The sequence below is a fragment of the Citrus sinensis genome, chromosome 2 (genome assembly GCF_022201045.2).
Source record: "Citrus sinensis cultivar Valencia sweet orange chromosome 2, DVS_A1.0, whole genome shotgun sequence".
Taxonomy (NCBI): Eukaryota; Viridiplantae; Streptophyta; class Magnoliopsida; order Sapindales; family Rutaceae; genus Citrus; species Citrus sinensis.
Window position 1 is genome coordinate 22050015 of NC_068557.1, and position 24789 is coordinate 22074803.

A 24789-nucleotide genomic window follows, 5' to 3' on the forward strand; every position below is an offset into this window, starting at 1 on the left:
ATAAATGGTAATTAAATAACTTCTCTTTCTCTCTCCAATAAAAAGTAATAAAATATAAATTGAAGAGTAAAAAACAACTCTACAAAATTAAAAAGAAGGAATCATTTCTTATTTGAAAAATCTTAATTGGAGTGTTTGCCTCTTCAAATAAGTAATAAAATCTTATTTGAAGAGTTTTTTAGATATGCACTTAAAGCATCCAATTGCGGTATTAGGGCGCATTGGCCTTTTTTTTTGTTGTAAACTTTGTTATATTAATAATAAATATAATTTTTTAATTTAATATAATATAATATTTTATTTTTTCTTACATTATAATTTTTAATATAAATAAATAAATTTATTAATTTATTAAAAATAATAGTATATTATATTTCAAATTTTATTACATTAAAACTAAATATTGTATTATTTAATTATCTTATATTAATTAATATATAAAATTGATTAATCTTTAATAAATTAATATAAGTAATAATAAATACTTAAATAATATAATATAATATTACATTATTTAATTACATTACAATAATTAAATTACTTATTTTTAAGTAATAATATAAATAATTACTGGATTATTTAGCACAATTCATTTTCTTAGTGAATATGTCACAATAATTGTATCACTTAATTATTTTATTATTGTCTTGTGATATATATAAACTTTTATTTTATTATCCTAAGATGATTTTTAAACTAATTTTGAAGATTTTAAATATTTGTTTATGTTGTTAAATTATTTAAAAATTATTTTATTAAATTATTTGCTTCAATCTTTATTTCACAGGTTATATATTTAGAAAATACTAAAAAATATACTTATGAAAATTTAAGGTTATAAGCTTCAATCTTTAGGAAGAATTATGATATTTTTAACATATTTATTAAAAAACATTAAAATTTATAAAATTTAAGACTTTTATATTTTGTATTTTTTATGTACTAATAAATATTATTTTCTAAATATAAAATTTAAATTAAATATATTATTTATAAATTTAATAATATAATTTATTATTTTGTATTTATTATTTTTTATATTATATCAAATATAATATAATTAAAAATTAATGTACCATAGTGTGACATCAAACATTGTACAACATTAGTATAATATAATACTAATATAATATAATATAATTCAATATACCTGTATTAAAATAATATAATATAACATAATATAAAATAGTGTACCAAATACACCGTAAGTCACTCATCATTGAAGGTATTCTCTTTTTAAAAATATTACAAAATTTTAATTTCTTTAACTTCAAAATTATTATTTACATTTTGTATTAATTTCAAACGAATGTAAATGTTAATAACTTACATTTTATAATATTTAACATAATCTAGATAGTAAAATGACAAATTTTACTCTTAAATTTCAAGGTTTTTTTTTTATTTAAACCCTAAATAAGAAAATAAAATAAGAAAAAGAAACCAAAATAAGATAGTAGAAAACCAAAATTTGGAAAACTAAAAAATTTGAAAAAATAGACAAATTATTTTTTACATTTTCCTTTAATTATTATTTTCTTTCATTTCTTTTCCTCGCTGCCTTCCAAAACCAGCAGCGGGGCCACTGCGAGCGCAACAACCTTCTTAGCCATTCATGTCAGAAACATAACCCTAAAAGTTCGGAGTTTTCATCTTGGTTTTGACTGGTATAATCAAGATTTTGTTGGGTATTTGCAAACCCCAATTGCGCTTACCAACAAGGGCAGGTTTGATTTTATGAGAATTGAATTGAGTGGTGAAATTCTTCAATTTATATTGTTTATTAGGTGATTAGGGTTTCGTGGCAGCTGATTGGTACTGAAAATTGGGATTTGCAGGGGACACAAAGCAATGGTACCACGCCTAAGTTCGCAAGTTCTAATTTCAAGGCCTGAAAATCGCATTTGATAGTGGGATTGAAAGAGAAGTTAATTCGGTATCCTGGAAAAATTTTAAAGCAAAAAAGATAAGTGGGTGGTGATGGGATTTTAGGTTGTTCTTAAATTATTTTTTATTATAAAAATAGTTTTTATCTTTACCTTTATCTTTATTCTTCTTTTTAATTTTTATATTAAGACATTATAATTTTATCATCCTTTTTTTTATATATCATTTTATCATCAATCTTTTCTGACAATTACCTTTTTATTTAATATTTTAATTTTTATTATTTTACTACTAAATTATTTTAAAAATTTCACAAGATATAAAATTTTGTAATTTTATCAATTAATTATATAAATAATCAATTGGTAAAAACATTATTTATTTGTATATGATTAATTTTTTTTTATTTAGAGTGTTAAACTACACTTATACACTTTAAGAGTAAATTAGACTTTTACTATATTTTTTTATTAAAATTTTAGTAACTTTAATGATTTAATAGTAAAATGATAAAAAACTGAAACATTAAATGGGGAAAAGTAATTGTCAAGAAATTTTAGTGGTAAATTGATATGTCAAAAAAATTAGGTTATAAAATGATAATATCTCTTTTATATTTTAAATTTTATAGAATCATTAAAATACTATCATCAGTCAAGTCATCAACCATGGACTATAACATCTTGGTGGTCAGTAGATAGAAAATGTAAATAATGGGTATAAAATCAGACAAATTTAAATTTTTTTATAATAACATAAATTTTGGGTGGATAGCTAATAATTTTCCTTTTATCATCTATAAATTCTATTAAAATAAGATATTTTTATATCTTCACTAAATTAAATCCTTTCTTACTAAAACTTAGGTTCATTTATTAGTGATAGTCTTATCAAGACTTTCTTTTTTTAATACTGTTTATACAGGACTGTAGATATTACAATTAATATTTACACACAGATTCTACAATTGGGACCTTCATCGTGGCATGTACTCCTCTGAAGAGCTGCCCAAATTCTTCAAACCCTCTCAAATATTCGAGAGCTGTCCACTCTACTCACATTTCGTGAGGAATAGACTGACTCCACTCAATTATGTGATAATTGAGGAAGGATTGTAAATAAGTCCCATAAATACTTTTATGGAGGCTCGAACCCTTGCACTCATTATTCTAAGTGCAAGGGCTCTCCCACTGGACCAAAGGCCCATTGGTTAGTCTTATCAAGACTTCAATCTTAAGTTCGAGTCTCATGTAGTGTGCGTATGTGTTTAATTAATAAAACAAATTACGCCATATATATTTCTTCCAATTTTGCAAGGCTTACAAAGACTGAAAAGACATTGAAATAACATAACGAAAATACCCAAACTTTATTCTGTTTCTTGTTACTTATTAGTCTCCACTCTCCAGTAGACCTGCCACTTTACAAAATATACATTTTGTCAATATATGAAATAAAAGATTGATTAATCTTTAAAACAAGCTTTGGGAAAAATATTTACTTCTTTTGAGATGTTCTGGCATCGGGTGCACGAGCATTAACATCATACAATCTAGGGAAAAGGACATTCAACCCCCCAATGTTTAGGAAAAGAGACAAAAAATCCCTCAACATTTCAAAAAGGACTTATAACTCCCTTTCCGTTAATAAACATCATTTGTTTTAACAGTAAATTTATTTTTAATTTTTAATTACTATTATACCCTTATAATAAATTAATTAATATATTAATTTGAGATATATCACAATTAATAATTTTTAAAACTAAAAATTGAGATACAATTACATTTTTGCCCAAATGATTTGCTATAAATTATACCTTTCTAATGATCAAACCTTTCATATGTGATTATTACTAATAAAACGAAATTTGATTAAACCCTTTTTCTTTGAGGAATCAAAACCATTACACTAGATTGACTTGACGACGACACTTATAGTGAGAGATAAAAAAATAATTGGATCTCAATTTTAAGCTTTTAAAAAATTATTAATTGTGATATATCTCAAATTAATATATTAATTTATTTATTATAAGGGTATAATAGTAATTAAAAATTAAAAATAAATTTACTGTTAAAACAAACGGTGTTTGTTAACAGAAAGGAGGTTATAAGTCATTTTTAAAACGTTGAGGGGTTTTTTGTCCCTTTTCCTAAACGTTGGGGAGTTGAATGTCCTTTTCCCTACAATCTAATACAATCACATGAACTATTACATTAATTATTTAAAATTAATATTAAAATTATTTGTTTCGTGGGATCACTTTAACAATATCTGTATTTTAAGTTATACTTTTAAAGATTGTGAAATGTGAAATGTGAAACATTGGATCATATTTATTCATTTTCCAAATCAAATATAGTCCATTTTAGCAAATAATTTCATTATTACATCTAAATTTAGGTGAATTCTATTATTGTCTCAGAGAGAGAGAGAGTACTTACAAGGCCTCAAATAAAAAATCTCAGCGAAGCAAACTATGAGTCTAGTCATTTGACTATAAATTTAAACTTGTATTTATAAAGAGTGATGTTATGAACACAATTCACAAATTATTTCATACAAATTATTATGAAGATAACATGTCATTCAACTACTAATTAGATGGCATATTCACTGGTAAATCTAACTACTTATCAGCTATTATAAAAAATTGTAAGACATTTAAGATGTTGACCTTGATTGAGTTCACGAAAGAACTCTCATTTTTAACTTTATTAAAGGCCAAAAAGTATAAAGTAAAATATTCAGTTATGGTGGTTTGAACATTTTTTGACTCGTACAAAACGAGAAAACATACCCCAATTATTTTTAACCCTTTTAAAATTAAGATTCTTATTATTCCAACTTGGATATTACATCAAATTTTGACTATATATCTTTCACTTTATGTCTTTATCCCCACCAATTTGAGTCTTTTCGAGGACGCGCGAGAACAAAACCTACTCATCCTAAAATTGCCGACCAATTTTTACCATTTCTCTTTGTACTATTATCAATCGCGCAGTCTTAAATTATCAGCAACGTTAACGTTGCCTTCTATGAATATCATGGGAATAGTGCCAGCCGGGCTTTTGGAGCTTACCTAATATTTGCTAATGCGCCCCATTACTTTATTCAGAATCGTTGCACCCTATGATGCACGTCTGCACTTAAAAATAATAATCAAATCAATCATTTTCAACTGCTCCCCTTGCTTTACGTGAGTCATCATGCTTCATGAGACCACCCATTACTCCTATTACTCTCCAAATATCAAAACAACAACCACCTCAACAACTCTGAAAAACTTGAATCAAATAGAGAAAAATTATCATGAGGCTTTCTCATTATTTTCCAGTTCTCTTCTACTTCTTCATCTCTTGTGGCTTTTTATTATTAGCCTCTGTGAATTCTCAAGGTGCAGATTCATGCAACACCAATCTCACCCTCAATGGCCTCCCCTTCGATTCAAGTTCCCTTCATTGCGCTTCTGTTTGGGCTCCCCACAACTTCATCCTCAGGGTAAGCTTCCTTTTTCCCTTATACCATCTCGGAGGTTCTGGTAGATTTATAAAATCGTGCATGAAAAAAAAATAATAAATCAAAATTTTTAACAAAAATATATGCTAGTGCCCTTTTCCTTTTGATACAAATGTAACATTTTTGCACGTTAATAATCATAATATACTTGATTACAGTAAGTTTTTTTTTTTGCACATGCAGTATCTTGAGACGTCAACAGATGTGTGGAGTTTTGTTCTATCGGCGCCGGATAACAACTCATACATAGCAATGGGATTCTCACCCAGCGGGGGGATGGTAGGATCAAGCGCCGTCGTAGGGTGGGTGTCGGCCGACGGCACCCCCACCATAAGGCAGTATGCCCTAAGAGGTCAAAAGCCAAGCCAAGTCGTTGTTAATCAAGGAAGCCTACAAATTACTGGCAATTCTTCAATGATCCTCTCTCAATCTTCACGTTTGTACTTAGTTTTTCAGTTGAACACCAACCAGCCGCTGACACGTTTGATTTATTCCGTCGGGCCCGTCGGAGTTTTCCCGACGGGGACGGATTATGAGTTGACACGGCACCGGGACCAGGTCACCGCGGAATTGAATTATGTTACAGGTGAGCTACCTTCTACGTATATTTATTAATTTGATGATTAGTTAATTATATTATTGTTTTGGCCATATAGAGCTTAATGTAATCGTTTAATTATGTGATGAGAATAGAATGTGTGGAGTTTGGTGCCGCCCGCTACGAAAGCATATGTGATTAGTTAATGTACTATGGGTTCAATTATTCTTTTAATCTTTATTTTTGGTCACAGTTAATGATTACGGACACTTGAACAGTGATGATAACAATACGACCAATAATATATTACGTGAGTTACACCCCAATCTGGTAATATAATAACAATGCTTACCAAACATTTTGTCAATTGAAAAACAATGTTGGGTACATTTTCTTTTGTGTTATGATTAAGATACCTACACCCTCAATGATGACTTTAATGCACAAATAGGCCTTCAGCTTCACAAGAATTGACACACAAACCGTCGACTATTTGGAATGATTTAAATTTATTGGAATTTGTTTATTTTGTGTGGGAACAATTAAAAAGGTCAAGCGTCATCAAGAACTCCTTATAAACAATTAAGGAGGAGCCATGGAATACTGAACATTCTAGGTTGGGGGATTTTGATGATAATCGGAGCAATATTGGCTCGATACTTCAAGCAATGGGATCCAATTTGGTTTTATTCGCATACTTTGGTTCAGTCACTGGGATTTGTACTTGGCGTAGCTGGTGTAATTAGCGGACTTGTGCTGGAAAATAAACTCGGTGCCGATGTTTCAACCCACAAAGGTCTTGGAATCTTCATACTTGTTCTTGGTTGCCTCCAGGTTCGTTTCTGTTCTCACTATTTAGCAATTTAGAGTCTTTTCTCTCTTTTTTTCTTTTTCTTTTTTATGCCCACACTTTATAAATTTATATTTACTTATGCGGAACGATTTTCAAACAATTTTATATAATTTGTCACTTGAATTTAATTCTTAGGAATAATTTAAGCTTTGTCCACAGTCCATACCTCTTACCATTTTTTAAAAATAAGCATGATAAAATATTAAACTATATGCAACGTACTAATAAGGGTCGGAACTCCGATACGGCCTTAGATCTTGGGCCCTGACCCAAGGCCCTCCAAAAGCTTTCATTTCATGTAAAGTACACATTTTTACACTTTAGAACCCATAACTTTGAATGGTTTACGTTTTACCCCTCTCTTCTCTAAATATCGTTTACAGACTTTGAACTTTCTAAATTCATTACTTTATAATGCTTTTTGGCCCCTTCAAATTTTCGATTTTAGCTCTGCCTTGTTTCTAACCATAATGTGCAGGAGGGAACACTACATAAATTTTTAGGGTGGCCAAGTCCAGAAAAAAATAAAAAATCTAGGAAAATAAAAAAATTGAATTGAAAATTTCCCCATCTTATGTTAATTTTACATTTGACACCACATTTTATACTTTGCCCAGTATATTTTACGATTCATCAATTATAGCCCCACTATCGGCCTCCTTAATTTTACAGTGTTTATTTTATAGCCAAATCGAGAATATAATTTGTCCATTATGCTCCCGTCAAAACAAAGTCCTTAGAAAATTTACAAAACTTTATTTGATAAACCGCTAACAATTTTTTGTCCTTTTTTTTCTTAATTATGTGTCACTAGATTATTTAATTTAAATTTTTATAAAATGTAAAATGTTAAATGATTTGTGTTATAGGTAATGGCATTTTTGGCCCGACCCAACAAGGAATCAAAAGTGAGAAAATATTGGAATTGGTACCATCACAACATGGGGAGGATTCTGATCATATTTGCAATAGCAAATATTTTCTACGGAATTCATTTGGGTGAAAAAGGAAAGGGATGGAATGCTGGTTATGGGATCACTATTGCCATCTTGTTTTTGATCGCTATTGTTCTAGAAATAAGGATGTGGATGAGAAAATAAAAGTTCTTTACTACTTTATGAAAAATGCTATTTGGACCATTAAAAAAAAATATTACATTTTTTTTTTTTGTCAAAGTAGTATTGATGTACCTTTTAATTATTTTATATATATTGATTAATGACTGATTTTTTTTGTTTTATTCATAAATTCTATTGATTTTTCTAAAGACAATGAAAACATATGATTATAATTATTGGAATATTTCATATTTAGTTTGTTATATCAAATTTTTACTTTTAGACATTCGCAGAACCAACAAAAATAGATAAATGAGAAAATGAATAAAAATGCTCCTCGTGTTTAATAAAATCAAGCACGAGGGGGTGTCGCTTATTTTCCCTAGATAAACCAATGCCCGATCTAAGTTTTGAAAATTATGTGATGCATGTATAACATCATAACAACCCTTGTACCTTAGAAGATTTTTAAAAACGTCTTTGCTGATTTTTGAACTTTTGGGTTTTACATCTTGTACCTACACTCGGTATATTGATTTGTACGAGTCATGCTCTCAATTAGGACTCATTTCTCCATTGGCAATATTTTCATCGTGCAAATGATGTTGCCTTATGCCAAAACTTTTCAATATGAAATGAGAAAGAAAGTAACACTTCACCTCAATTGTCCCACTTGAGGTCCTCTTGTTGTAATAAAGCTCAAAAAGTTTCAACTACTTATCTAAGATTGGTACCTTTTGTTTTGCTTGCATCCCCACTACACTTTATTCGTCCATTCAATAATTTTCCTAATGTCAGACAACCAAATAATGTTGAAATTGAATAAACAATCAAATTGATGATGGGTTTGAAACTCTAATTAATTAAAAAACTACTAAATTGATTCTTCTTTTAAATAAATATGAAATTAATGAACACAATTGGTTATTTATGAAATTTTTTTCTGATGCAGACATTCTTATTTTATAAAGCCAACGAAAACAATAAATGTATAACGTTGTATGGTTAGATTTTAAATCTGCATTTTTATGAAGAGTTGACGTCTACACCGAAAACTAACTAATAGATAATTATATTTAGAGAATAAAAAATATAATAGTTAAAGTGTAAATCTCATTAAAGTAAACTCCATTTTTGGACTCAAATTTACTCATACTCCACATTTGGAGAGCAGATACTCATCCAGATGGGTTGCCATAAATAAAATGAACCTTGTAATTATCTGTTAAGTGACCTGCAAGCGCCTAATTATCAGCTGACCTGTCAAACGTTGACCAAAATTCTCTTATTACTGAAGAAGCGTAGCAGAGTCCTAGCCCAGGTGGGCCCCAAAGGCTGCGTTGGATTTCGGATAAAGACAACAATTTCATAAATTAAGTACTAAATTTAAAAATTCCTCAATAAATTCATCCCGTCATTGGCATTCTGTCAATTCTTTGTCCATTTGCTTCTCAATTGAGTCTCACACCAACCACCACGTCTCTGGTCTCCTATAAATATGTTCTAGCAGTGACTGTTATTGTATCACTATTCACTTACAAACTTGAAAAAAACCACTAGGTTTTAATCTTTCTCTAAATGTGAATTTCATTTGTAAATATCATCAGATAATCACTCTGATAACCCTTTTTTTTGTGGGGTTTTTTCTTTTTTATTTTCACAATTGCATCATGTATACGCATCATCTACACATACATATATAGGTAGAAGCTTGATTATATATAGTTATTAGATCGATTCTGATTAGTCAAGTGTTTGTTAGATCACAACGTTTCCAAAAGTTTTTTTATTAGGGTTTCTAACCATGATATTTTTTTGCAAAAGTTATTTATCAGTTGATCATGAGATAAAGATCTTGAAATTGCATTTTGATATGAAAATCTGATACATGATGCGGATGCAATTTTGACCTATTTAGTAGTTATATTATGATCTTAATTCTGGTGGCTTTGTTTTTCATTTTTTTTTTTTTTTGCTTTTGAATTTGAAGGTTTTGTAGGGATTTGCAGTTATGGATAAGGGCAAGAGACCAATCCAAGAAGAAGAAAATTTGTCATCTCCTCTTGATGATTATCATACAAATAATATGATCTTACCTCCAACGCCACTAGCTCCACCGGGTTTCAGTGTTTTGAATTTTGAAGGATCAGGTGATAGAAAAATATGAAACCCTAGCCAAACAAGTTATAAGTTAATTTAGAGATGATTTTATTTAGTTCTTTTCTTTTTTTTAAAAAAATTAGTAAACATTAACTTTTAAGTAGAGCTTGAATATATGTGGTGCAGGCAAAGAAACAACAGCAGCTTCTGCTGTGGATGACATGGATCAGGTGGCCAAGGAAGATTTCTTTTCCAAATTCTTGAGCGTGAGCGTTGCTGGAGTTCCTGTCCCCTCTATGGAGCAATATTCTATGTCGTCGGCATCAAACACCGGAGTTTTGCCAATGGCTCAAGCTGATGATTATCACGATGAAATGGCCGATCCGATACTGCCAATTTCACACAAACTTGCTGGCAATAAGCCACCTCCGGCAACAGCTGATGATGACAAAGATAAACCACTTGTGTTAAAAAAAACCATGCCTCCTCATGAGCTGGCTCAACTAGCCATGTTTGATCCTAAGCGAGCAAAGAGGTACATAGATTTCTTTCAAAATTAAACTTACAATCGTTGCTATCCATACACTCTTTTCTTGTGCTATTAGTGACTTATTTCTCTTCATTTTAGTTTTACTTTAATATGCTGATAAGTAAATGTGTTATTATTAGCACCTCTATGGTGTTCATTTCTCAATTCACAAGTGGTACCCAAAATCTATTTGATACATTTTTTATAAAAAAATATAGGTTCTATATATGTTTTCTTAGTCGTATATACGCCAATGATCATCAAATCTATGTCTAAATGGATCTGAATTCATTAATTGAGAAATATAGTTGTAAGAATATATTTGTATCAATATTTTATATATCGAATAATAGTTGTTCATGTTTTGGTAGTACTAAACTTCAATCTGCATTTTGGTTTAAATATAACACATGATGTTATATAATGTTGTCAAACATTGAAATGGAACATTAGACATGAATTAGATAAGTATTTCGCGAGCTCCGTGATCATTAACGCTTGTTTTCCACGTAAATAACGATGTCTTTTGCATGAAAAAGATACTAAAAATAGAAATTTGGATAAAGATTTTATGTATAAAATGTAATTTTAAGTTAAACTTTCAATTCATAGAATCTATGTAAGATTATATGTGCAAATCAAAGAACTAATTAGAAGAGTGTTTATTGAACATGTATTTGGTATTCATCTAGATTTTCAAATTAAAGTCCAGAGACTAGCAGTCACAGAATAATGATCTATAGAAGTTTCCTCAATTCGTCTGATTTATTCAAACTTTTTGTACTACGTCCATGGCTTGATTTGTTTCAACTGTTATCGTCTTTTGATCTATATTTGTCATGTAATCATGCATTTTCATACTTCCTGTAAATGCATATGATGATTATATAAGCAGGTCTATATGCTTGCAAGCGAAAATGAATTTTAATTAATCCTATTTGTAGGTTTTATAACAAAGGTTAAAAGATTGTTTCTATATCATACTCTATGTGCTCCTTTGAATATGTGTCATAGGATCGTGGCAAACCGGATGTCAGCAATTAGGGCAAAGGAACGGAAGAAGCTGTACATATACATGCTTGAACATAAGATGCATAATTTGCGATCTAATTCAACTACATTGACTGCTCAATTGACCCTATTGGAGGTATTTAATTGTCATATAAACCTGTAGTTTATTGACAAGAAACCGCTTCATATGTGATATATGTTGTATCTCTAAAGACATTTTTGTCTACTAATTACAAGCAGACAGAAAGCAATTCATTGGATGCTGAAAAGGCCGTGCTGAAACATCGATTGGAGATCACGTTGCAAAAGATTCACTTGCAAGACTGTAAGTAATTCTTCTGTCTCCTTTGCTATATATATCCTTACACTTCTCTTTGTTTGATTTAGTGTGTGTCTGTTGCTGTGTGTTATTTGTGAATCAGTTATTAACTCCATGCATATAAATAGGGCATAATGATGAGGAAAATTATGATATTATTACTTGTGTTTATATTCATGCTGTAGCTTCATTATCTTTGTTGAACCACGCGAAGTCTTGCTGTCTATAATGTTAATGATAATGGGAGATTAAATATTATATAATCGTTTTCAGTGCGTGCTCCCTCATTTTTAAAATGTAGATTCGGATCTTATAATGTTGTCAAATTTCAATTCTGCACTTTAAAAATATGAACGTTCGCATCAAAGAAGGAATATGTACATATTTCTTGAATTGAATCTTTATTGTCTTATTTGATACATATATGTAACATTAATTAATTTCTTCTGACCTTTCCTTTTGGCAGCGTTGAATGATCAAATAAGAAGTGAAATCCAGCATATGAAGACCGTGCTTGGAGAAAAAATACCTAATCTTGGAGCTCTTTTTGGATTATCCAGAAAAAGTAGCTATCAGGACATGAATGCACCCATAGGCGCCGTCGCACAACTGCTTCCAGAGCTCCAGCTTCAGAACTCGTATCTGGATCAACAACCACAGTATGATTTTCAGCAGCAGCCATATCTCGGGCTAAATAATTTTGGATTTCAGAATGAGCAAGGAGAATGCAGCCAACTTCAGCAGCAGCTGCTATACCAAGAGAATCCACCGCCACATGACCATTACCAAATGCAAAATGAACAGGCACAAGCCCGCCAACTTCAACAACAGCAGCCGAGATTTTGAGCTGCTCCGTGCTGGGAACTTCAACATTGGAGAGTAAGAACAGAAATGAGGCATCATCACTCTATGGATTTTATAGGATTCCTATTATCGGATGATTAAGTATCGGTGTTAATTTATTATGTTGTGGTTTGCTTATTTCAACAGAACTATAGTTTGTTGTTTGGGGTTAATTAAAAATTCAGGAGGACTTAATATGCTATGCTTTATGTCAGTTATTATAATTTCCATAGTTCCATAAATGGCTTTGATCGATGCTGCTTAAATCTTGATTTCTGAAGGGTTTAAGTTGCTCTTTGTTATATGTGTGTGTATATAGTCATTGTCATGTGCGGACGTCATCGTTTTTTTTTTTTTTTATTGCTGAGACACTGTTAAGCAACACAGTTTTGATTACGTTAAAATCTGATTCTATTAAACCGTATGGGTTAGAAGCGTGTTTGTATGAAAAAAAAAATAAGGGTGTCTGCGTTAGAGAAAGACTATATATATACAGTAAAACCTCTATATAGTCATATTGTTGGGACTGGAGAAATTTATTCTTATAAAATGTTATAACTCAATAGAAGTATAATACAAAAATTATTGTCTTTACTTAATTATCCTTAATGCAAGTGATATAGAGGTAAATTATTTCATGTATTAATAAATTAATAAGGGAGTCAAATTCAATGTATAGACGTTAATAAATTAATTAGTAAGTGAGTCAAATTCAATGGATAAATATTAATTAAAAAAGATATATAGTTTCAAAAAATTAATACAAAAAGTTTCATGCCAAGAAACTACTAAGATACTTAAGAAGTTAGAAATATTTTGGTTTCAATAAGAAGATGTTTATCCTGATCAATTATTACATACCTGCAAGTTAAAAGATGTGATTGCAATTTTAAAGAATAAATCATTGTCACAAGTAACTTTAAAAAGATATTTTGTTTCATCTTAATTATTTAATGTAACATGACATATATTTTAAAAATATTATTACTATGTGGAGGTAAGTTTATTAATTAAGACGGGACCTATAAAAAATATAATTTATTACAATGTGGAGTTTATTCTTAATTAAAACTAGTCCCAAGTTGTTACCACAATTTTTTAGTACTATGAAGAGGTTATTCCTATATAGAGTATTCCTATTTTGAGGTTCTACTGTATATAGTTTTCTAGTCCGGAATTGAAAGAGCGGGAAGAGTCTGAAAAAACTTTAAAACATGGGGATTAAAAGATTTAAAATTTAAAGCGAATAAACCCAACAGCTTATGAGTTTTCTCATACTTTCCCGCACTTCAAAATTCTGGATTCGATTATATATATAATGCGTTTAGTATTAAATTGGTTATTTGCACGTCATCATTTTAGCACCTGATATATATGAATCATTTTTTTATTCTCGCTTTCTTTCTTGATGATGTGCATAGACATATTAGCTATAAATAAATAGCTTGTAATCATACTTGTTAATTAATAGCTTGTATCTATAGATACATCTACTTTCTTGCAACAAAGTTCCAAAGTACAGATTAGTTAAGGCGGACACAAAAATAAAATGTTTAATCACAGTTCCATTCTTTTTGTTTCTTGCGTACAATCCTTTTGGTATAAATAAAAATTTTTATTTTATAGAGTAATAAAAAAAAAAGTACCACAATGCTAGAATTATAATGGTAACAGTGCTAGAACTACTAACCCTTTTGTACAGGGATCGGAGTTTGTTGCTTTATTCTCAAGACAACAATAATAATTTTTAAAAAATATATAATTTTTGTAAAAAGCACCAGATTACTCCTCGTAACTTTCCCCATAGAAAACAATATTTATGAAAGCAAGTAGCCTTGAGAGCAAAGGCAAGAATGGAAGCACTCCTCTTGAGCATCATTTATTTGTTTGTTTGTTCTTTTTTCTTTTGCTTGATGCGGCTGCTTAATTTTCCTTTATCTACAGTCTTCGTTTTTATTCTTTTCTGTCTCTTATAGTACACTCTTACAAACTAAACATTGGTTTATGAAAATCACCGTATAATCCAATTGATTATTGCTAAGAATTGAGCCAAATATTATTGCAATATATCCATAAACAAGCACGGGATCGACCCAGCTGTATAGCAGCATCTAATAAAACCATCCTGTAAATAAAAAGAAAGCTATTATATAAACAAACGGAGCCTACAGTTTTTATGTATGAACTAGACTAATAAATGCTAAAATCTAAAAAATTGATATCATTTTAGTAATATTATTAAAATAGGTTTAATAAACAACGCACAATAGATAATTACTGAACTACAAGCAAGTTTATATAATTTTCTGATAAATCGTGTAGGAAGAATGCAATTAGCTAAAGAAAGAGAAATTAAGGATTGGTGCATTGGTTCACTTGATTAAAGATTTGATACAAGGGCTATGAACAGGCAGAATTTATGTGCAACTGTTTCAATTTTTTTTTTTTTTTTTGCACTAGTCTTCTTCGCCATATCAACTGGGGAAGGTGTTTTTTCAGAAATTTGTGTTTGTTGGGTTTCTCCTCTTAAGGTGTACAAGAATATATCAACAACATCATAATTATAAGCTTATGAAGATTCTATACCAGGAGTGCCGTGAACGAAAAAGAATACTTCCGAGGGCCTTTAAGTTTTGCACATCTGTTGCCATATTCATTGATGAGCATTCTTTCTTTAAGTACTTTTTGTTCTTTATCTTTTGCTTTATATTAATTTGTTAACACTTTACTCTTTCTTTGTCCGATTGCAATATTTGTTCTGTTATTATGCTTTTCTTTTTCTTATAATACACACTTTGACACAACCATTAATCTGTTCGTCAACCTCAAGTATATATATGCATGTTGATGTGCAATATTGCAAGCGATTGCTTTCTTACCCTTTCATTTGTTGCAAACTGCCCCAGAAAATATATACATCCTAGCCTAAATTACTGCCTGCTCATTACCTTTTATACCGTTATTCCTTCATTCTTAACCTCAGAAAACAAGTTGAATATGGCCGCGGAAACTGTTACTTCAGTTACCCAGCCTATTACGGAGAAGATTGTTGACGTGTTGTTCAATGCAACAGTCCGTCAGTTTGGTTACTTGTGTAAGTACAAACACAACATTGAAGTGTTGAGGACAGAAGCAGAGAAGCTCACAGATAGAAAAAATGACTTGCAAGCGGAAATTGATGCTGCAAGAAGAATTGGAGAAGCTATTAAGGATGAGGTTCAAAGATGGATAGCAAAAGTTGATGAGATCATTCCAAAAGCGGAAAAGTTTTTGGAGGATGAAGTGAAAGTAAACAAGAAATGCCTTGGCGGGTTGTGCGTTGATCTCAAATCACGTTACAAACTCAGCAAGGAGGCAGAGGAGAAGACTCTGGCAATGTCTGCTCTCATGGCTGAAGGAAATTTTGGAAAAGATGTGTCTCGTCCTGCCCTTCCACCAGCAATAATATCTTTGTCTGAAGGATTCTACAATTTCAAATCCAGGGAATCAACAATGAAGGATATAATGGAGGCCATGAAGGATGAAAATGTCAGCATAATTGGAATATGCGGAATGGGGGGTGTCGGGAAGACCGCACTAGTCAAGGAAATTCAGAAGCAAGCAAAAGAAAAGAAGATGTTTGATGAAGTAGCGATGGCCGTTGTGACTCAAACTCCAAGCATTACCAAGATTCAAGATGAGATTGCTGGCTGGTTAGGTATTAAAAAACTGCCTGACAATGACGAGTTAGTAAGAGCTAGTTTTTTGTGCGAAAGAATCAAGGAGAAGCAGAGAGTGCTTGTCATATTGGACGACTTATGGGTGCAGATAGAATTGGCTAGGGTTGGTATTCCTTACGGAAAGGATCACAGAGGCTGTAAAATTTTGCTCACATCTCGATCACGTGCTGCCTGCAATCAAATGCAAGCTCATATTGTTGATGTCAGAACTTTAACAGAAGAGGAATCTTGGAGCCTTTTCAGGAAGGTAGCTGGTCCAGAAGTAGATAATCCTGAAATAAACCCGACGGCAAGAGAGGTAGCTGACGGATGCGGTGGCTTGCCAATTGCGATTCTCACAATAGGAGGAGCGCTGAAGGATAGAGACAAGTATGTTTGGAAAGATGCAGCCGAGCAACTTAAAAGTTCCACCACAACGAACATCGAAGGAATGGAAGAGTTTGTAGTTTCACGCGTGGAGCTGAGCTACAATTATCTGAAAAGCGAGGAGGCAAAATCAATCTTCCGACTCTGCAGCTGCTTTCCAGAAGATCACGATATTCCAATTGAAGTGTTGGCGAGATACGGATGGGGTTTGAGGTGCTTCCCAAACGTCGATTCAGTGGAGAAGGCCAGAGGCAGAGCACGTAGTGCCGTAAGTACCCTTATCTTTTCTTATTTGTTAATTGATGGTGAGGAGGAAGGGCGTGTTAAAATGCATGACGTTGTGCGTTATGTTGCACAACAAATAGCGTCTAAAAATAAGTTCATGATTAAGGCCGGCGTCGAGCTAAAAGACTGGCCAAGCATAAATACATTTGAAGATCTGACTGGAATCTCATTGATGTTCAATGATATTCATGAGGTACCTGATGAGTTGGAGTGTCCAAAGCTCCAAGCTTTATTCCTGCAGGAAAATTCTCCCTTAGCTATTCCTGACAGATTTTTTCATGGGATGAAAGATCTGAAAGTTTTAGACTTGGGAGGAATCCGAGGGTTTTCACTGCCTTCCTCACTTTCATTCCTTATTAACCTTAGAACTTTAAGTCTTCATGACTGCCGTCGCTTCGGGGACCTACCTTTAATCGGAGAGTTAAGTCTATTAGAGATTCTTGATCTTTCAGAATCTGATGTAAGTGAAATTCCGGTCAGTTTTGGACGATTGGGTCATCTAAGATTGTTGGATTTGACAGACTGTGTCCACCTAGAACTAATACCCCGAGATGTCCTCTCTAGCCTTCGTAAGTTAGAGGAGTTATACATGTCACACAGTTTTTGCCACTGGCAATTTGAGAGCGAAGAAGATGCAAGAAGCAATGCCAAATTCATTGAGTTAGGAGCCTTAAGTCGACTCACTAGTTTGCATATTGACATCCCGAAAGGCAAAATCATGCCTTCTGATATGTCCTTCCAAAATCTGACAAGCTTTTCGATTAAAATTGGCGACCTTGAGGAGGACCCTCTCAGTGATTTTATAGAACTATTTTTGGAAAAATTTAATAAGAGGTGCTCGAGAGCAATGGGGCTTTCACAGGACATGAGGATTTCAGCGCTACATTCTTGGATTAAGAATTTGCTGCTCAGATCAGAGATTCTTGCTTTGGCAGAAGTCAACGATTTGGAGAATATGGTCTCGGACCTAGCTAATGATGGCTTTAACGAATTGATGTTTCTAGTTATTGTCCGCTGCAATGAGATGAAATGTCTCGTGAACTCTTTGGAAAGGACACGAAGAGTAACTCTCCACAAGTTAGAATGGTTGGCGATATTTCTAAATCAGAACTTGGTTGAAATATGCCACGGTCAACTCCCAGCCGGGTGCTTGAGCAATGTAAAAAGGTTAGATGTGGGAGATTGTGGCAGCATGTTGAAAATTTTACCAAGTCATTTGGTACAAAGCTTTCAAAATCTTCAACGTTTGAGGGTAGGAAGATGTGAGTTGCTGGAGTCTGTATTCGAAATTGAAAGGGTTAATATTGCAAAAGAAGAAACTGAGTTGTTTTCGTCATTAGAGAAACTGACTCTGATAGACCTGCCTCGGATGACGGACATATGGAAAGGTGACACTCAATTTGTAAGTCTCCATAACCTGAAGAAAGTAAGAGTGCAAGACTGCGATGAGTTGAGACAAGTATTTCCGACAAATCTTGGGAAGAAAGCAGCAGTAGAGGAGATGGTGCCGTACAGGAAAAGAAGAGATCACATTCACATTCACGCCACAACCTCAACCTCCTCTCCGACTCCGAGTTTGGGAAACCTGGTTTCTATTACAATTCGGGGATGTGGGCAACTACGACAACTCTTCACAACCTCCATGGTCAAAAGCCTGGTGCGACTTGAAAGCCTAGAAGTAAGCAGCTGCCCAACACTGCAAGAAATAATCATGGATGATGATGGAGGAGTGGGACTGCAGGGAGCATCAACAGAGAAGATCACGTTTCCAAGTTTGTTCATCATACAACTCTGTCACTTAGACAGCCTCGCTTGTTTCTTTTCAGCAGGTTCACATGCTACTATTGAATTCCTAGCTTTGGCGGCTTTGCTAATAATTGATTGTCCAAGCATGAAGACCTTTGGTTATGGAGACCAACTGACACCCAAGCTGCTGAAAGGTGTGTTAGTAAATGGTGAATATCGCTGGACGGGTAACCTTAACCACACCATTCAACAATACGTGTACAACGAGAAGGTACGTCAAGTTAGCAATTGCTTGCCCATTAAATTCCTTGTTTTTTTTTTCTTAATTGTATTTGTATGTGGTGGTAAAATAATTTTCTACATCTACTTATACTAGCACACCATTTTAATTTTATTTTTCATTTGGGGCAGAAAATTCGGGAGAAAGAACCAATGAAGTCTGGAATTTCATCTGAGACTACTTCCTCTGACACTGAGAATTGATTGTGTAAAACAAACGGTATGCATGCGTAAAATTTTACTAAATTCCCTAGATTTTGTCACATATTTATCCTTTGACAGTGCTCTAACTAATCCAAATACTTGATTTGTTTTCAGAACCATCATATAAGGAGCGTTGACAGGTTCGCATACATCACCAGTTTATTGAATTTCATTCTCCTTTTTCATGTCTTATATATTATATGTACAAAAGAATTTCATGTATTTTCTTCGTTCGGGATTGTGCATGATGTTATTTATTCTGGTTTCAATCTCTCAGGTATGCCAAGCCCAGATGCCAGATTGCTTGGGATGTTAAAATAATAATTACTTTAGTTCGTGGAGCTGCCTGCAAAAATTTGGTATCCATAATGTATGTTGTTTGTTTAGATATTAAACAATTAGAGTTTGTTAACCATAGACGTATTCTCAATGTAATAAGTGTCGGCAGGAAAGTGCTGATGTCAATTCTGAAAAATAAATGTAATTTGGTATTACAAGTGAGAAAAATAATTGTGAATCCTTATTTCTTTTGTTTGCACTTTGTTAATAGTCAATTTAAGAGATACCTTAATGATATTCTCTTCTTCTATTTCTTCTATTCTTTAATTTTTTTTCATAGTAAAAAAAAAATTAAAATTATTTGATATCCTAGTAACCTACTTTTAGAGCCTGCTAATTTAGTTGCAGCTTTGCAGTATTGAGTTACTGAATTAAGAAAATTAGATTTTTCCTCTTTCCAGATCAACGCATGCTAATGCAACATTGCTTTCTGGCAATAGAACAGGCTGCCAATGGAACACAAATTTAGAAGTTTCGGGATAAAATTTTCATTAACTAATAAAAAGCTGAATGACAATTTCCTAGTAACAGATGCTGAATCTGTAGCCACATTTTCTTGGTAACCATTTTTCCAAAGTTCAAAGCTTCTCTGCTACTTGTGCCCAATCCTGTCTCAAGCCAATCTCAGAAATAACTCTGAGAAGATGCCCTGCCATCAGAGTTCAATCAAAAGGCCATCAGGATTTGGCTGACAGATAAATGCTTGAAGCAAAATTTTACCTTCAGCAGCAGCTGCACCAAGAAAATGCACAGCCATTTGATCATTATCAAATGCAAAATGAACAGGCACAAGCAGAGAAACAGGTTTCAGAATTGGAGCAGCGGCTCCGTGGGGGCCGGTGGGAGCTTCACTATTGGAGGGTGAGAACAGAAATCGGGCCATCATCATTCTGATTTCTGAAGAGTTTATTGTGTTTCTATTATGAGATGATTAAGTGCGTTGACTATGTTCTGGTGTTGTGCTGAATGTTTATTTCAACATAACTTTGTCTGGAACAACTTGTGTTTGGAGTTTTAAGTTTCACAAAGATATTATTTGCGTACTTTATTTCAGTTTAATTTCCATAGATGACTTTTATACGGCTTATATAAATCTTGATTTCTGCGGGGGTTAAGTTTGTGTTTATTACATACGGAAACATACATATGAAAAGACCAATATGTTCTGGCTTTGCAACATAAACTCAGGTGAGTCCACTAACAGTCGTTTTTTCTCTTATTTTTTAGATAAATCCTAACATTTGACTCCAAAGTGTCACGTGGAACTCATATATCGGATTATGAATTTCTTAATTTCTGAAATTAATTATTACTTTATTGTATCAACACTTGGGGAAATTCCACACAGCAACACAAGAAGTTATGGAAAAATTCAACAGGTTGCCAATGGGAGTAGAAATTTACAGGTTTCAGAATAAAATATTTTCATTAATTGATAAAATATTTGAATGGAAATACTAGAATTATTATTCTAAATGAATGGGTGAGAAACAAAAAACTAAATCTGAATTTCGTAGCTCGTACTGTTTGTGGTGAAAAATATGACGACGAGGAATTCATGAGTAGAAAGGTGCTCCCCTCATCAAAAACTAGCTCATCATGGGTTTTCATCCGCAAGGAGCCATGTTCTGGTCGCTCGAGTGCTTCGCTTGGTTGGGGATAGGCGACGAGAGGCCCTGTTCGAATATGATCGGTCTTGACTGGTCAAAGAATCGGGCCTAGGTCATGGGTATCTAGGATGTTGGTTTTTCCCTAAGAATTCGGGGCATGAGATCCACTCAAGGGCACTCACCCACGATGGTGCAACCGACCCAGAAATGATTGTGGAGATAGGGCCGCAAATTTCGGATGGGTATAAACGACACAGGGTACAAGTTTTTCCAAGAAAAAAGACCCGATTACTGACTTGAACATTAGGGGGTTATCGTCAGAAAAACATCTAGCATTACTAATATGACCAATAATATATTACGTGAGTTATACTCTAATCTGGTAATATAATAACAATTCTTACCAAAAATTTATCAACTTAAAAACAATGTTGGGTACATTTTCTTTTATGTTATGATTACATACCCACACCCAACCCCAAGGGCGTAGTCGGGTTGGTAACAATATGAAGCTTGTAGCAGCTAACCACTCGGGTTCGAGTCTTGGGGGAGATAAGGAGAACATAAAATTGTTTGGGTTTGACCCACCCCCTTACTTTAAAAAAAAAAAAGATACCCACACCTTCAATGATGACTATAATGCACAAATATACATTTAGCTTCACAAAAATTGACACACAAACCCTCGATTATTTGAAATGATTTAAATTTATTGGAAATTGTTTATTTTGTGTGGGAATAATTACACAGGTCAAGCGTCATCAAGAACTCCTTATAAAAAATTGAGGAGCCATGGAATAACGAACATGCTAGGTTGGGGAATTTTGATGATAATTGGAGCTATATTAGCTCGATACTTCAAGCAATGGGCTCCAATTTGGTTTTATTCACATACTTTGGTTCAGTCACTGGGATTTGTACTTGGCGTGGCTGGTGTAATTTGTGGACTTGTGCTGGAAAATAAATTCGATGCCGATGTTTCAACCCACAAAGGTCTTGGAATCTTCATACTTGTTCTTGGTTGCCTCCAGGTTTTTTTATGGTCACACTATTTAGCAATTTTTGGACTTTCTCTCTCTCTCTCTCTCTTTTTCTGTTTGATGCTCACACTTCATAAATTTCTATTTATTTATTTATGTTGAATGATTTTCAAGTAATTTTATATCATTCCTCACTTGAATTTAAGTCTTAAAGAAGATTTAAGCTTTGTTAAAATTTAATATATCTTACTAATTGTGATGAAATATATTAAACAGTGACAGATTACATCTACATTTTTTAAAATAAATGTGAGAAAATATTAAAGAGTGATGACATATAACTAAGGATGGCAATGGGGAGGGGAGGGGAGGGGACCAATCTCCCCGTACTCATCTCCGATATTTTGCGTATGTCCCCGTCCCCGTCAGAATTACTTGAGAGAATCCACATCCCCTCCCCGAATAATAACAGGGGATTCCCAAGGGTCCCCGATCCCCGAATAACTAATACATTTTTTGTTTTCGATTTTGAGTTAATCATATTAAAATAAAAAATTCAAATAAAAGTAAAGTTTGAAATATATCTTACATTAATATCCATTACAAAAGTCACATACATTAAATTAGTAAGTAACGCAACATGTAAGGGATACAAACTTCTTTTACAAATTATCGTGAATAAATTAATAGTCTAATGTAAAATTGTTACAAATAAAATCGAATTTAGATTCAAAATTAACTTTTTCAATGGTGGCGTGGCACTTTATAAATGTGGACTATTCCTTTTACAGCACAATAGTTAAGTCGGAGCAAATCAAGAGCAAATATTATATTAAATTATATTATATTAGATTAAATTAGATATTAAAATTGTGATTCGCTGTGGGCAATTATAACATCTAAAAATAAATTAAAAAAATAGATTTAAGTTTAAAACATTTAATGAATATTAAAATTAAAACAAAATTTTTGGGCTAATAAAATTTACCAGGTTTTTTTAATATCCTAAATAAAAATTTAGGACTTTAATTAGTTAATTAGGTCTAAAAGTTTAATAATATAAATATATTGATATTTGTTATTTTTACCAATATTTATAATTTTATAATTCAAATTTTATAATTTATTTACTAGTAATTTTAAAAAATAAAAATAAAATTAAAAATTAAAATGGGGAAATGGGTAGGGGATGGGGATTCCACCTCATCCCCGTCCCCTCCCCGAATAAGAAATTGGGTAAAAAAATGTCCCTGTCCTCTCCCCGAATAAGAAATTGGGTATGAAATTATCCTCATACCCTCCCCGAATGGGGAAAATCTCCGAGGGTACCCGTCCTCGTGGGGATTTTTACCATCCCTACATATAACTTACTAATCAGGGGCGGACTCCAACCCAAGGCCTTATTTTAACTTTCGTTTCATATAAAGCACACAATTTTACACTTTGGACCCCATTACTTTGGACGATTTATGTTTTACCCCTCATCTCTCTAAATATCTTTTTATAGAGATTGACCTTTCTAAATTTATTACTTTTATGATGCTTTTTGGCCACTTCGAATTTTCAATTTTAGCTCTGCCTTGTTTCTAGCCATAATGTGCAGGAGGGAACTAAATAAATTTGTAGGGTGGCCGAGTCCAAGGAAAAAAAAAATCGGGGGAAAATTAAATATTAAATGAAAATTTCCCCATCTCATGTTAATTTTACTTTTGACCCCAAATTTTATACATAATATTTTCACAGCCTAGTATATTTTATGATTTATCAATTATAGCCCCACTATTGGCCTCTGAAATTTTACCGTTTTGATGTTATAGCCTAGTCAAGTATATAATTTCTCCATTATGCTGCCGTCAAAGCAAAATTCTTAGAAAATTTACAATACTTTATTTGATGAACCATTAACAAGTTTTTGTCCTTTTTTTTTCCTAATTATGTGTTACTAGATTATTTAATTTAAATTTATATAAAATGTAAAATGTTAATGATTTGTGTTATGTAGGTAATGGCATTTTTGGCCCGACCCAACAAGGAATCAAAAGTGAGAAAATATTGGAATTGATACCATCACAACATGGGGAGGATTCTGATCATATTTGCAATAGCAAATATTTTCTACGGAATTCATTTGGGTGAAAAAGGAAAGGGATGGAATGCTGGTTATGGGATCACTATTGCCATCTTGTTTTTGATCGCTATTGTTCTAGAAATAAGGATGTGGATGAGAAAATAAAAGTTCTTTACTACTTTATGAAAAATGCTATTTGGACCATTAAAAAAAAATATTACAATTTTTTTTTTGTCAAAGTAGTATTGATGTACCTTTTAATTATTTTATATATATTGATTAATGACTGATTTATTTTTTTTGTTTATTTATAAATTCTATTGATTTTTCTAAAGACAACGAAAACAGATGATTATAATTATTTGAATATTTCATTTTTAGTTTGTTATATCAAATTTTACTTTCAAACATTCGCAGAATCAACACAAATATATAAATGGGAAAATGAGTAAAACTGCTCCTCTTGTTTAACAAAATCAAGCACGAGGGGGTGTCGCTTATTTTCTCTAGATAAACCAATGCCCTATCTA

The 24789-nt window shown here is 32.3% G+C and overlaps 3 protein-coding genes across 4 annotated transcripts in view; all 3 read left to right on the top strand.

The window, feature by feature from the left end:
* Positions 1-5089: 5089 nt before the first annotated feature.
* LOC102623024 (cytochrome b561 and DOMON domain-containing protein At3g07570) lies at positions 5090-24522 on the top strand. Of its 2 annotated transcripts, none has more exons than XM_052435075.1 (4): positions 5090-5394; positions 5596-5998; positions 6501-6784; positions 24194-24522. In XM_052435075.1, the coding sequence occupies exons 1-4, from the start codon at positions 5206-5208 to the stop codon at positions 24251-24253; spliced, it is 936 nt and encodes a 311-aa protein (XP_052291035.1). In that variant the 5' UTR covers positions 5090-5205; the 3' UTR covers positions 24254-24522. The 2 variants fall into 2 exon arrangements, with proteins under 2 accessions (XP_052291035.1, XP_006469476.1); XM_006469413.4 differs by lacking the exon at positions 24194-24522 and adding an exon at positions 7673-7993 and having other exon boundaries at positions 5093-5394.
* LOC107175693 (probable transcription factor PosF21) lies at positions 11509-13025 on the top strand. The gene is made up of 3 exons (XM_015527383.3): positions 11509-11637; positions 11742-11826; positions 12287-13025. Exons 1-3 carry the CDS (start codon positions 11521-11523, stop codon positions 12664-12666), a joined length of 582 nt encoding a protein of 193 aa, XP_015382869.3. The 5' UTR covers positions 11509-11520; the 3' UTR covers positions 12667-13025.
* Positions 17875-24789, top strand: part of LOC102622731 (uncharacterized) — a 50108-nt gene continuing 43193 nt past the window's right edge. The window contains exons 1-4 of the mRNA XM_052435074.1: positions 17875-19050; positions 19191-19278; positions 19377-19402; positions 19540-19555. Of these exons, the coding sequence (XP_052291034.1) occupies positions 17881-19050; positions 19191-19262 (1242 nt within the window). The 5' untranslated portion in view covers positions 17875-17880 and the 3' untranslated portion in view covers positions 19263-19278; positions 19377-19402; positions 19540-19555. The remainder of the gene's footprint in view (positions 19051-19190; positions 19279-19376; positions 19403-19539; positions 19556-24789) is intronic.